Raw genomic sequence first — 14786 nt, forward strand, 5'->3', positions numbered from 1 at the left:
CACCAGCAGATTTGTTTGCAGAGCAAGGAAATTCCAAACATGCAAACAAGTAGCCTAAAAATATGCAAGGGTAAATCCAAACCAACACCCATCTTTCCCCTTGAAAGATATTCATATGTTATCTTTAAGTTTGGTGCACACATGAATCTATAAAGAATAAGGAAAAAGGCCCCATGGTAGTACACTTCATTGTAATTATTAACAGAATTAGTACTTGGCTACTTTAACAATTCTGCATGAAAAAAAAAATAAAATAAAATAATCAGAAGAAAAGCCCTGCCCAAGAATTCACATCAGTTTCCTGGTTATTGGGGGTTTGCCAGCATAAATTGGAGCCCCCTCACACAGTGCCCAAGCCATAATTATGGAGCACCACTGTGTATTAGGAAAGTTGAATCCCTCACTCACGCATCCCTTTGGTGCAAATTTCTGTGCTCTCTCATGCCGGATAAGCAGCAACACTGAAGGAACTGAGCTGCCAGGACAGGCAGAAGTGCTCTGAATAGATGTGTGTTTGTCCAAGGAGAGAAGGAGCCACAGACAGAGGTGTCTGTCCCCCTGTGTGTGTCACGCGTTTGGCCTACCCGTCATCGCCCTGCATCAACAAACACTGTCCTGCTCTGTCAAACACGTGTCCCTAGGAGCGTGCCAGCTTCTCACGTGTTACCCCCCCTTCCCTGGGCCATTCCCCAGGAAAATAAACACTGCTTTTCATCCATTTCTTTCCCTTACATGCACAAGGAAATGTGAGGGTTTTTTTCCAGTAAAAAAGGCACATCTCATCTGATGATAAAAAGTGTATTGCTACTTTTAGAAGGAGATTCTCGGTCCCTGCATAATTATTATATAAATAAAGCCATACCAATTAGGACTAACATTTGAAAAAGAAAATAGAAATTCTTCAAAACTTAGAGTCAAAGCCCTTTTACACTGCCAGTTGTAGTGTTAGCCTGAATTTCAAAATTAGAATTCCCCCAGTGTCCCAAAATGCATTCAACTGTGTATACACTGTGTATATATATGTATATACACTACTAAATATAAATCAAAGAACACAAGAGATCCAGAAGTAGAACAAGAAAATTGTCTCAACTTCAAACTCCTTGTAAATTTACTGTCTCTTCAAGCTACCAAATGCTGATCTCAACTGCTATCATGTTAGGGAATATAGGGAAACAGCATCTACTAAAGGTCTGTTGCTAGAAAAATAATGTCTCAAAAAAGGAGAGAGATCATTTGAGAGATCAGGAGAGAGAACAAGAAAGTCTTCTTCCCTCTGCCTTCAAGAAGGTGGGAGGTTACATCCATCAGTCTAACCAATGGCATTAAAAAACAATAATTATGCTGCTCTCGTTATATAATGAGCCAATTGAATTTCGTAAGTTAACAGCCAACAGCAATCACTGGATTTCTTTGGATTTTTTTTTTTAAACTTATCCCATATATGTGGACAAAATCTACTAAACCTAACAGATAAGAGATGAATTTTCAGTACACTAGCATTTTATATATATATATATATATATATATATATATATATATATATATATATATATGTAAAACTTTAGATATCTCTATTACCTATCAAAATTTTCTGACATTTTATAACATAACAAATGCAAAAACTACTTAATTCAAAATATAAAGCAATTGGTGTAGGATATACCAATCATATTATCCCCAAAGCCTTAAACACAATAAAAAGAGCATTCTCACACACACCAGAAAGTGTCATGGGGAAAAAATAATCTTCTAAAATAATTATCATCATTTTAAACCTATCTACTTACTTTTGCATTCTGCAGCTCATGACAATTAACATAGCAAATCTATAGTTTCCTACTGACTGATCTGTCTCCTTTTTACCATTCCTGCAGCTCTGTACTTACAAAAGTAGTCAAGTTATTTTATCTCACTTAAAAATCACAAACTTGCCTTGATGTAACTCATAAATTCAGTAGTAAGAGTATCCGATTCATCAACAAACTGGTTTCCCGTTTCTCTTGACTTATCATTGACAACCAAGTGAGCAGATCCCTGATGGAATTCCACTAACAATAAAAACAAGACAGAGAAATGATTTCTGGTTCAGCTTATCATTACTTTGGACAACATCTAAATTATAGAACTCAAATACAAGCAAAGCTTAAATTCAAAGCCTATAAAAACCCTAAGCAAGTTAAGACTTAGTTTCTAATGAGTGATATCAGCACATTTCAAAGTTGTAATAAAGGACCAGGATTCTGAGTTCGTTCAGCTGTGAATCAGAAGCACCACAACAGGGATTGATAAGACTTAATTTTTGAATTAAACCAAGGATGTCTTGGTAGTACCCATAAAAAACACAGCTGAACAGTATTTTAGAATGGCTGGATGTCAGTCTGTGAGACTCTTCGCATGCAAGTCATTGAGCTCATCCTGTAATTTACCATTAAAATGTGTAGACCTTGGATAAAACTTTTAACAGCATGTAGAAATCATCCAGAAAATGTAACTTGAATAAACTTAGATAAAATTACATCTTTTCTCAAAATCTGAAAAGGGTCATTTCTTTCCATATGTAATGCTGACTTGGATTTATAAAGCTTTATATATGCTTTAGGTCTCTGCTTTTATACATTACTTGCTAAGAATCTGGTATATTTGGTAAAAATCAGCAGACATTGATACTACTGACTGGGAAGCATGGGTTGAACTGACTCTCTATTTTCCAACTGACTCTCCCAGTCAGACCCACACCTTACTAATTCTTGAGACAGATTGTAAAAACCTGTTTGCGACTGTTGTGAAAAGGATTATAGGGATCTCTACTCAGTAGCTAGCCAAGTCTGCTCTAAGCAGCACAAGTATATGCATGCTTGAAGCCCTTTGGATAAAAAATAGAATACTTGAAAGCTTAAAAATTACAATGACCAGGATAGTAAAAATAACTGTTTACTGACTAGAATTTCAGCAATATATGCAATGCTGAAAACTCAAAAAAATACTTAAAAAAATCCAAAAAAAGCACTAAACAAAAAAGAATCTAATGTAATGGTGATGTCTGTAGACTCCTGAAAGACCAATGCTTGTTAGGCTGTGAGCTTTAAAAACTGAATTTACAACATCACACACATATATATATTTATATATATTTAACATTCCAACCTTTTCTTGAGTTAGCATGGTGACCTGAGTCTTCTTTCACAAACTGCTCTTCTTCCACAATGTCTGACATGGGTACATTAAAGCTAATAGTATCTTCATCAGATGGCTAAAGAGAAGCAAGAGACATTGGCTTCAGCTCAAACCATAACCCTTTAAAAGCTCATTTAAGAGCATCAACTCTGGTACTGAGTAGAACGGCAACGTGGGAGAGGCCACCAGAGAGTCTGAAGTGACCAAACCTGCTCTAAGAGGCTGCAGTCACATTGAGGGTATCCTCATAGCAGACTATGATGATCTATTTTCTAAAGGTGTTATTTATAGCTAAAGAGAAAACTGGATAACACAGTGTCATCAATGAGCAAACTCAGAAATCTAAGAAAGGCAAAATAGTTTGCAAATCTCTTTGAATGGAATATATGGTCAAGGCAAACTACCAGAAATCTGTTTGGAAGTCACAGTAATTGTGCTACATTCCTCTCTAGCAGGAAACTTGTAAATGTAGATGACAATTGTTGCAGTTTAAAAAAAAAAACCTGCAATATCTGTGTGTTTTTGCATTAGAGGAATAATGTATACTCTTTAGAGTGCATTTATTTTCAATTTCCTTTTTGCAATAACTAAAAATTCAGTATTTAAACTTGATTCTTTTGACATTTTGTTTCAAAAGTAACTGAAACACATTTTCCTCAATAGAGGAAAGAGAGGTTGAAGAATCAGTGCAAAATCATCTTAAGCAGCACAAAGTACCTTCCTTAACTTTGATTTGAATATTTCCCCATTAAGTCAGACTGGAAATCCTGTTGTTATTTGTAGGTTTCATGAACTATCTTGAAGATTATTTCCTTATTTACGACTATTTGTTCAGTTTAGGTTCAAGCGCTCATTTGGATATCCAAGAAAAGACTTTTCTAGGATTTAGCACCCTGTTCTGCTGAGAGACGTAGTAATTTTCACCCTTTTGAAGGCTCATTTCCAGCCCTGCCTAACTATCAGCGTGGTTATGTGGAGACCTGCAATGTTCCTGAAGTTCCTACTCTCCAGCAAGCTGCCCTAGACATGACACCATGGACCATGCTGGAAAAACGGCCCATGGAGTGATGGACTCCATTAACTCCCACCAGGAAAGAGTCATCAGCCAGAGCAAGAGCAGGTGAGAAGGAGCCAGACACATAATTTGTCAGGACATTTATGTCTTTGGCAAGAACAGATTTAGATTCTGTTTTGCTCCTTGTTGTCTAGATCATTGCCTGAAAATGGTCTGCGTAACTGGCAGAGCCATGACCGTTTGCAGCCAACTTCAGTGGCCCCTTCATGAAGAGCAAAGACCAAATGAAATAAAGAATCCTGCTCCCTTTAATCTCTGCTTCAGTCATTACTTAGAAATTAATGCTCAGATGGGGTCGCATAGTTTAGAGGACTAAAAATTTATTCACATGGCTACCCAAGTAAAGGTCTAATGAATTATGGGTTTCGGACACAAAAGTGAGGCAATTTACCTCTGTTGCCGACAAACGTTTATCGCCGTTATCACTGCCAACACCTGAATCAGAGTCCTTCTTACTTGGGAAGATGTCATCGATGCTAGATGAAAACAAAAAAATAAATCATAGAATCCTTAAGGTTGGAAAGGACCTCTAGAGATTGTCTAGTCCAACCTCCCTGCTCCAGCAGGGACACCCAGAGCACGTGGCACAGGGTGGCATCCAGGCGGGTTTGGAAGATCTCCAGAGAAGGAGATTCCACAACCTCTCTGGGCAGCCTGTTCCAGGGCTCTGTCACCCTCACAGGAAAGAAATTTTTCCTTAAGTTCTTGTGGAACTAGAGAAATCATGTGCCAGAAAGCTTGCTTGTGCCCACACGCTAGGAAAGACTGCTTCTCTATTAACCAAGCAGTGAAAGGGCCTGGCTGGACCATAATCATTTAGCTGTGTGATAAGCAACTAAACTGGTTGACTCCTGTGAGAGTTCAGCTGAATTAAATGCAACCACTGACGCATTAGAAATGAACCAATTTTTCCCCAGGGTTTGGAGTAATTATTAACACAGAAACCTCCTTCAGGCGATTTAAAATAGACTTTGAAAATTAATATTTTAAGAAAATCCCTGTAATAATGGCAACTGCTTTCTCTCCTGATTCATTACCAAGTATGACCTTTACTAATTTTAAAGTACACTATTAGATGCAGCACACCATCTGATTTCCTTATATATGCTTATTTTTCTCCCATGTGCAAACCTGAAAGCTGCAATCCTGAATTTAGACTGATGCAGAAATTAAAAAAAAAAAATCTTTATTCTAGTTGTCTTTATATGAAATACTCATCCGATTAAGTCAAATCTTATATAATATGTTATCAGTAAACACTAAGGATTTTTATATATAACTGTCTGTGGAAATTCTAAACAGAAATTTTTTTCTTTGGAAATTAGAAATTAATCTCAAAAATAAATTATGATATTTTGCACATTTTGGCTATGAGAAATATCACATTAAAAATTACTTATTCAAGTATAAACATTAAATGAGGAAACTACATTATGAAACAAATGCAGAAAGAGTTGAAATAGTTAGCAATAGATCCACAAGCATCTATGTTAGCTTTGTTAATGGTTTATGATAGGACAAAATCCTACAGTTAAATCTTAAATTCATTTTTCTCCAAGATCAGAAATTCAATTTTATTTTATACTGAGATGATAAAAAGCAATTCCCCCCTCCCCAATAAAAAAAAATCACCAGCAGGTGTTTCCCAAGTGGAAATCTTGCTCTATATCCTAGATTCTTCCCACTTAACTTTAGCATTTGATAGAAATGCCCAAAGCTGTCTTCAAATATAAGTGAAGAAAATTCTCTGACAATTCTTTCACACATTTTTCAGGATGTTAGCAGCAATATCTCTATTTTTATTTCCATTGATGCCTTCTTTCTACTGGGAACTTCTCTTCAAAATCGAGGCCTTGCTAGCACACTTTCCCCAATCAGCTATATTAAATTTCTCATGTTAACAAAGAACTGGTTAAGAACCATGTTCCAATTAGCTATAGAGATCCTTATAAAACAACTCTCTCCTATCCAGTTCTTGTCCTTAAAATACCAAATGGGATGGCAATTCCTAGACAGCTGTTGTAAGACACGGAAGAGCCTGTCTTTCGTTTTGCTAACAAATTAGCCGAATTCACTTTGAAAGAGTTTCAGTGTTCACCCAATTTTCTCTGCTGGATGGAAAAGCCTCTGGATGAATAAAGAATCTTTTAAGAGCTAAGTCACTGCAATGTATAACAATATATAAATCACACATAACAATAAATCTCACTTGGTTGCAAAGTATTATATTATATATTGAAAATTTTACACATACCTCTCTTCCACAGGTTGTGGCAAATGCGGTGGTTCTATGGCATTAAGATACAGTGAGTCTGCTGATTTAATCTGACAGGCCTGTACACTCAGATATTTGAATATATGCACCTTACCCTTTGTACAAATCTGTTAGACAAGGAAAGAATTCAGCTTTATAACCAGAAAGACATAATTTATTCAAGTTTTTACTCAGTGTAAAACTCTGAAAACAATCTGATATCACTGCATAGATATCATCTAAGAGAAAACAAATATTATCTTAAAAAAACACCAGTGTAATGAGTCAGCCATAGATTTGCGTGTACTACGTTAAATACTTTCAGAGAACAGGACAGAAAACAGCAAAAAAAATGTATTCTACTTAACAAGTCCACATGCACTTTTTATGGAAAAAGGATAAAGGTTATTAAAATATATTTTTTGTCAATTTTTAGTTTTAAAATGAATAGTTATTTTCTAAAATTAGTCAACAATGACACTTAATTAAACAGCATATTTTGATATACTTAGACACACTGCTTTTACAAGTGTCTAGGCATTTTTATAATACATTTCCTTTTCCTTTTAGAATTTTTTTCTCTAATTGCACTCTTTACCTCAAATGCTTGATGGAACTTGCTTTATGTGCTGTGAGGATAATAACAGCACCACCATTAGTGGGAAATGGAAAACATTTATTCTACATAATGAAAAATGCAGAATATTTTACCATTTTTTATTGCACATGAAAGGCATGCCAGTGAATATAGAATGATTAGAGCTTTCAGACGATGTAGTCTGAACACTCATGTCCGGTAAATGAAAAACAATGTCTCAAAGCAATATGCCTGAGTTGCATTCATTTATCATCATACAATAACCTTCTATCAATAACAAAGAGGCCAGTTCTGGAAAGAAGTTTCTCCTTCTCAGTTATACACACATTGTAGCATTCATATGCAGGCAGAAATGAAAGAAAAGCCATATTAAAGGTAGCTAGTAAGATGGAATCTTCCAGAATGATGCTGTTTTGAGTGGTGTGCCAACCAATACATAAAATACAGATGCCATGAACCACCATTCCACAACTAAAGCCTGCAGTGATTAAAATTAGAAGCCTGCAAATGCAGAAACCTATGAGAAAATAACATTTTATAGGCTAGTATTTGTACTGTTCATCCCATTTTAAAACATAATTTCAACTGTCAGTATTACTTACTTGTGCTGGTGGAGACTGCAAAGGATTGTTCTCAAGCAATAATACTTGCAATTGCACCATCTTTCTAAAACAAAGTGGAATCACAAGCACTTTATTGCAGGAAAAGTCAAACTTTACCAAGGGGAGCTGCACTAGTTCTAAAAACAAAAGAGAGAAAAAAAGCGTTGTATATGTATTAATTTTTGCTGTTGAATGACTAACGTATTTCCAAATCAAACTCTTCTGCAATAAGGACAAAAGGAATATTGCACAGGCAAAGAAAGTCACAAAGAGAGAACATCCATATATCATGCTTCAAGCATAGAAAAAGATTAAATAAAAGCCATGAATTAAAGGCAGGAATATCATCAACATTTAACTCCATTCTAGAACGAGGAATGGTAAGGTTGTTACTGCTATACAAGGAACAATAATCTTTAAAAATCTTCAAAAACTCTTTTTTTTACTCAATATTCACAGTTATATGTGTGTGTAGCTTAAAAGATACTTATCTCTTTATCAGAAAAATAACTCATTAAAAAAAGAAACTTTGGTTTAATAACTACTGCAGAATGTTATATTCTGCAAAGGCATAGTGATCCCAGAATAAATTCAAACATAAAGAAATTATTATTTTTTTAAATCATGTTTACTTTAACAATTTTTTAAAAAGCACTTTCAAAAAAATAGCTTTGTTTTGTTTTTACCTTGGGGTAAAACTTCGAGGTAATTTCTTCTGATATTCAGTTCTTTCAAAGATTTCAGCTGGCCTATTTGCTGTGGCAAAGCTGTAATCTCATTACAGCTGACATCCTGCAGTGCAAGTAACAGTAACAGTGAATTTTTGGCTCCTCGGTGTTAAACAATAATCACGTCAAACTCTGGATATTTTGCTGTTGCTACTGTAACACCTTATTACCTGAAAATAACCATCTCTGTGCTTTCTTTACAGTGCAAAACCATGAGAAATGTTTGCATATTACTTAAAACTCAGAACATTTGTCTAAGGGAAAAGCTAATAAATATTTTTTAAAACTTTCTTGTGCCTCTAGAGGCAATTGTTAAGTAAACTTCAAAACAAAAGAGCACGACCTTTCTGCAGTGATGCTCAAGGAAGGCATAAATCTGATTATCACATCAAGTAACAGGCCTAATTAAATAGGACAGGGCTACTTAATAATATATGGAAGCTCGACATACTGCTATAGAAGTTATTCCTTAACAGCCCAGACAGGTTTTAAGCAGGTCTGAATTTGATGGCTAAATTCAACTGGTTTAACCATCTGGGTAAAGCTGGAGCCTGTGCTTATCTCAGTTTCTAAAGGAGTATCTGCTGTTGAGATGAAATATAAAGCAGGGTTAAACAACAGAGGATGTCATTTCAACAAACAAATGTACATACGCTCATATTACTGTAGAAATACTTAAACAATGGATAATTTAGGCAAAATCTTAAATGCTAGCAACGCAACTAAAGATCAACGTCTTGCATCAGGTCACTCTGAAGCAAGATATTCTTCACAAACAAGCAGTCCCTTCTGCTGGCAAACAAGATGATATATAGCCAGTGTGAAATCAAAAGGATCTTGAAACCCCTGCTTACAACCAAAATAACCTGCAAGTTTGAGTAGTGCCCTGACTAGGCTTCTCTTGCTGATTAACCAAAGGAAACAGTGCTTCATAGTGCGAGAGCTAAATGGTAACGCCCAATTTTCCTGAAGTGGCAAAGGAATACGCTTTTAGCACGTGCACTCCTACATCTTGCTTCAAATTATGGATTAACACAGTACCTAAGAGCCCCTACACTGCAGAATTTATCAAAGGAAGGCAAATTTCAAAATAATCTCTCTGAAGACAGTTGCTTTAACACTAATTAACGGTGTTAGGTTAATTCCTTGTCTATCAGCCTTAAAAAAAAAAAGGTAACATTTAACAAAAGTAAAAACATGACGTGACAATGCTGCTCTCCACAGAGACAAGTTTTTTCTTGCGACAGAAACCCCTGCTGCCAAAAGCTCCTTCCCTTGTCAAAACAGAGTCAGGAGATGATTTTAACTTTTAGACAAGGAAATTAAAAATCCTAGTTGATGAGTGTCCCTTTTGCCCAAGTTGCTACAAAGTCTGATTAATTGCACTGTTCCCAGATCCTCTATTTTAAGAGCTTTACTGTCCTATTTTTAATCTACACAGACTCTACGCAAGCTCATAATGAAGCACTCACTTTCTGGAGTGCAGATATAAATGCAAAGTCACCTTGTGCCAAGGAAACTTGAGCTCAAGTACAGTGATGCACATGGAGCAAGTCAGGGATGGGACAGAGAATGTGAAAGAAAGTATGAGAAGTTAATCTATGGTCATGGACATAGGCTGCAAAAATATGGTCGTAAGTCAAGTAAAATGCACTTATGTCCTTTCAAAACATCCATAATAAGACTGAGGGATGACGACGGCAGGTCAGCACTCACAAGATCTCTAGGGACCACAATATCCTTTAGCCTACTAAAGGCTGCCGTCCAACTTTTTTTTTTCCCCTCCAATTTATTGCTTTGATTGAATAGCTGTGGAAAAAAAGACATGCTACAAGCTTATTTCTAGTTTTATTTCTGCTCTTTTTTATTAGATTTCATGACAGAAATGATGCTAAGCTCAAACTTCACAACTGTTTCAGCAACAATGAAAGTAAAAGTGTCAAAATCAAATGCTTGCGGTTTTCAAACTCTTAATTTTGGTAAAGAAGTGTGTCAGTTTGCAGTTGGGAACTTCACGTGGAGGCCATCTGCAGACCCCCGGAATGAGGTCTAACCCCTTCAGCTTCAGGGACTGGCATGTGCTGGAGGTCGGGCTTATCACATTAACCCAATTACGTCCCCCCTGTTCGTTTCCTGCCCTGACAATAGACATGTTTGCTCAAGAGCAGAGAAGCGTAAGTCTAAGTTATTTGTACATCCACTACTATGGCATGAAGCTTGGTGGTGGGAAGCCAAACTCAAACCAGGATCTTTTCACGTTAAATTTGCTCTTCTGGCCACTCCAGCAGTGCTACGAGTAGGTTGTGCAACTGCAAATAACTTTCCCAATCAAATTTGGAAATTAATTTGAACATACCCTGAGGGAAATCAAGAATTTTTGATGCTTGCAAGACAGCTCTGAGAGATCTATATAATGCAGAAGTAAACCCCAAAATTAAATAAAATACTTGAAAATTTCCTGCATGCAATATCTACATCACGTCATGGCACAAGTATGAAGTGTATCCAATTTATACAGGATATAATAGAAAAAGGAGGTAACAGAAAAAAGTGCCTACTCTATTTCGGAGGGTAGAGGGAAGGAAGATGGGGTAGCTGGAAAGACCTGATGTAATCTGCTGCAACCTGTGCATACATCACCCTGGACCGACTAGAGGGGTAAAACCTGTTCCAAAAGCAAGATAATAAAAGGATTCGCCGCGTACAGCCAGACTCCACTGCCCGCAGCCTGGGAAAGCCTGCAGAGCCGCCCCGGGGAGCTCCCGAGCGCCGCGCGAAGCCGCGGCCAAGGAGGCGCCCGAGGCGCCGCGCGGCACCCGCTGCCCCTCGGGACGGGCCCCGCGGGCCGGCTCGGCCCGGAGACGTCGCCCCGTGGCCACGCGCCGTCCTGCAGCAGCCGCGCCGTGACCTCAGCCTCTCTGCTCTGCTGTTTTTGTTTTCGCTTTTTGGGGTTTTTTTTAGAACAATAGTCACCTTATTTTGCAACACTGCTTCACAGTCAGAGCAGTACAGATACTGGCTATTTGCTTCTGCCCGTACCGTGTAGTCATCTCCCAGCTAAACAACACAATTCATTTAACTGGGATTGTAACAAACACCTGTGGTGGCATCAACAAACACTTACGGTGCCACCATTTCAGTTTGAATTGAAACGTGCCCCATATAAATATAATTAGAATTAAAATAATAATAATAATAATCTGTTCTTCACATTTTTTTAAATTGCAAAGAAATAACATCAGGCCCTTTTGAGCTTTAGCAGTTCCCTAAGGCAGGCCCCAAAAGTGGCATGTAGCTGTGGCACCTCATTTGAAACATTTTTAGAGCAGGAATTGTGCTCATGAAAAAGAGTAATGCTGAAATTACACTGTAACTGGGAAGTGATTTTTGCGTTTTCATAAATGCACTTTGCATTTACAGAAGTTAACATAAACATATAATTTATACAAAAAGATTCCAAAATTCCATCGCCCTGGGACATTTCTTTTGAAGCTCTTAGTTGCTAACTTTTAGATTTCTAAAGCAAGGATAAAGGCTATTTCTAAGTGATATGCAAACTCTTGAAACACTTCAGCATCAATAATAGTTCCTTTACTGGGAGGGTACAAACTTGAAGCAGTAGGGGAAATTTTTAAGTAACAGACATTTCAGCAGGTCTTTACTAAAAATATCACAAATCTCACTTAGTATCAAATAAGATGTACAGTTCTGCTCAGCTTTGAACAGAAGTTGGCAGGCCAAAAACACCAATTTATTTTACATAAGCCCCCAAGCTAAAAATTGCATCCTTTTATTACCAAGCCAGGCTACATTTAGCCTGGAAGTGACCAGGAGATGAAATGTTGTTAACTAAGTTTGAAGCCTACCAAGTCATCCTATTCCCTGTATTAAGAGAAGTTTCATAGTGTCAACTTTAATTATACACAAAATTGGAGTCATAAACTTTTAATGAATTTATTTTAAGCAATATAGAAACTGCTATAGAAAACCTGTTCCTTTTAAGGTTAATTGAATCTAAACAACCTATTTAAATCTACCTTAAAAGACTTTAAAACTCTTTGGTAAAGTAAATTAATTGAGCTCACAAGACAAAATACACAAAAATAATGTTAGTCTTTAGCTCGTGCATAAAAGAAAAACATAACTGTCCACCCACATCCAGATCAGTTGTGATAAGAGCCTGACATCAAGGTACTGTACAAAAAGATTAAAAAAAAAAAAAAAAAAAAGACCCATACACACACACAAAACCCCACAGCCTTGCTCTACAAACGAAGAATCAGCAGCAGAACAAGGACCTGAAGCAAAGCCAGCTCACCTTCTGTTGTAGAATTTAATATATCACCTATTTTTATAAGACATACCTTATGATAAGCTGGCACTATCAGATTTTATACATCTAAATGATGTATAAAATAAGTGCAGTTAACAGAGACGGGAGGAAGAAAGATAGGACAAGAAGAAACAGCCTCAAACTGTGTCAGGGCAAGTTCAGGTTAGGCATTAGGAAGAATTTCTGCATGGAAAGAGTGGTGAAGCCTTGGAACAGGCTGCCCAGGGAAGTGGTGGAGTCCCCCTGCCTGGCAGTGTTCAAGAAAACTGTAGATGAGGCACTTAGGGACATGGTTTAGCAGTATGATAGCAATGGGCTTAAGGTTGGACTCCACGCTCTTGAAGGTCTTTTCCAACCATAATGATTCTATTATTATATCAGTCAGATATCACTGCACAGATTTGATTTGTCAATTTGTTTCTTAAGAGGTCAAAATGAACAGAAATAACCAGAAGACACAACACATGCCTAGGATACATGAAAGAAGGTGGACAGGGGAGATAGAGAAACATGTACATACAGTATCCACACACAACCTTTCCTAAAAGGCATCCACAATTAAATGCACATGGAAATTAAGGTATTGATTAATTTCTGCCTCTTTAGTCTCACTAAGCAAGCAATATGCTACAGATATACGATATATGTTATATATCGTATGTTATATATATATGTTACATGAGCTACTGCTTGCAGGAACGGTAGCTCTTAGGGACAGCATTGAAAACAAGAGGACAAGTAGTTTTGTAAATCTGTTTAGATACAGGCATTTTTAGGCAAGGAAGGCTGCATGGAAAATATATTTCAACAAAATGCAAACAGACTGGTAAGACCAGTATCTTTAGTAGGACGCAGTGAGGTAAATAAGCAGCAATAGCTAAGAGAAAGAAAGGGGAAGGGGAGGAGGTTACAGAGAGGGATGAGCTTTGAGGAGCCGGATGCCAGAACCGGGAACTTGAGAACAGCAAAAGAGGGAGCCAGTAAATGCCGTGAGGACAACTGGTAAAGATGATGGAATTACCAGGAACGTTGTGAAAGAACCAAGGGCCCAGGAGAACATACAGGAGACTTATTTTGTTACTACGGGACACTCTTAAAAAGTTCACCACAAGTTTGTTTGTTTGTTTGTTTGTTTTTAACCTGCATTACAGTATTAGGCATTAGTTCAAAGAAAGCTGCAAAGTGTTTCTAATTAAACATAAACAGAAAGAGAATAGCAAAATCAGTAACCTACCAGTTCCATTAACTGTTTCAGCTGACCTATCTCTTCTGGAAGGGAACCTAGCTTATTGTTACTCGCAATTAAGACTTTGAGAGGAAGACTGCATAGGCAAGGTGGCAAAGAAGAAAGCTGATTTCGACTGCAACAAAAACAAAAAGAAAGCAAGCATTAAGAATACAAGTGACATTTTACTGCATGCTACCTTAAAATGTTGAGAATATTTTGTAAAATGGTTCTCATTTTGACATTTTAAATGTAAACTTAGGAATTAAGAAATTGCAATCATCAAGGAAATATCTGTACATCAGAATATCTCTATTACTAATGAAGTATTAGAGAATACTAGCACTCTAGAAAAAATTGACTGATATCACTTCAAGAACAGTGTCACCTAGAACAGCTTTTTTCCTTCATAATGAATACAGGAAAGTCGATTAAAATAGAGCGTTTTTCAAACATTTACATTGTTTTATCATTTTACTAAGTATAGAGAAGACACGTATGCTCCAACTTAACAAATAAACTAATTACAGAAGATATGGTTATTTTGGCAGTTATTGGTTATTTTTCAGTAAGGTTATAGCTGAAGATTACTTGGTACGTTCCACATTTTTTTTTCTCCCCAGACAATCCAAACTTAGATTTTTTTTTTTTCTTAGCATAGAATCAAAGCGCTCCCCCCCCCAAAAAAAGTGCATTCTCTTTGCAGAAGGTTTATTTTCCATGAGCTGGCCAATGGGTATAAGCCACAACATTATCCCTCTCACGAGCATCAGAAGGCAGGCAGGTCCCAAACC

At 36.9% G+C, this 14786-nt stretch overlaps 1 protein-coding gene across 6 annotated transcripts in view; it reads right to left on the minus strand.

The window, feature by feature from the left end:
* Positions 1–14786, minus strand: part of LRCH1 (leucine rich repeats and calponin homology domain containing 1) — a 109358-nt gene that overhangs the window by 39356 nt on the left and 55216 nt on the right. For all 6 annotated transcript variants that reach the window (XR_015913177.1, XR_015913176.1, XR_015913175.1 and 3 more), the window contains exons 3-9: positions 14002–14128; positions 8393–8498; positions 7707–7843; positions 6507–6634; positions 4644–4728; positions 3148–3253; positions 1936–2051 (exon numbers count right to left, since the gene is read on the minus strand). Coding sequence is in view for 3 of the 6 variants with exons in the window: in XM_088521028.1 (XP_088377154.1) it covers positions 1936–2051; positions 3148–3253; positions 4644–4728; positions 6507–6634; positions 7707–7843; positions 8393–8498; positions 14002–14128 (805 nt within the window). In the remaining 3 variants the exon portion in view is untranslated. The remainder of the gene's footprint in view (positions 1–1935; positions 2052–3147; positions 3254–4643; positions 4729–6506; positions 6635–7706; positions 7844–8392; positions 8499–14001; positions 14129–14786) is intronic.

Source organism: Tinamus guttatus, unplaced genomic scaffold, assembly GCF_059628265.1.
Source record: "Tinamus guttatus ecotype Peru unplaced genomic scaffold, ASM5962826v1 Tinamus_guttatus_pri_ptg000112l, whole genome shotgun sequence".
Lineage (NCBI taxonomy): Eukaryota > Metazoa > Chordata > Aves > Tinamiformes > Tinamidae > Tinamus > Tinamus guttatus.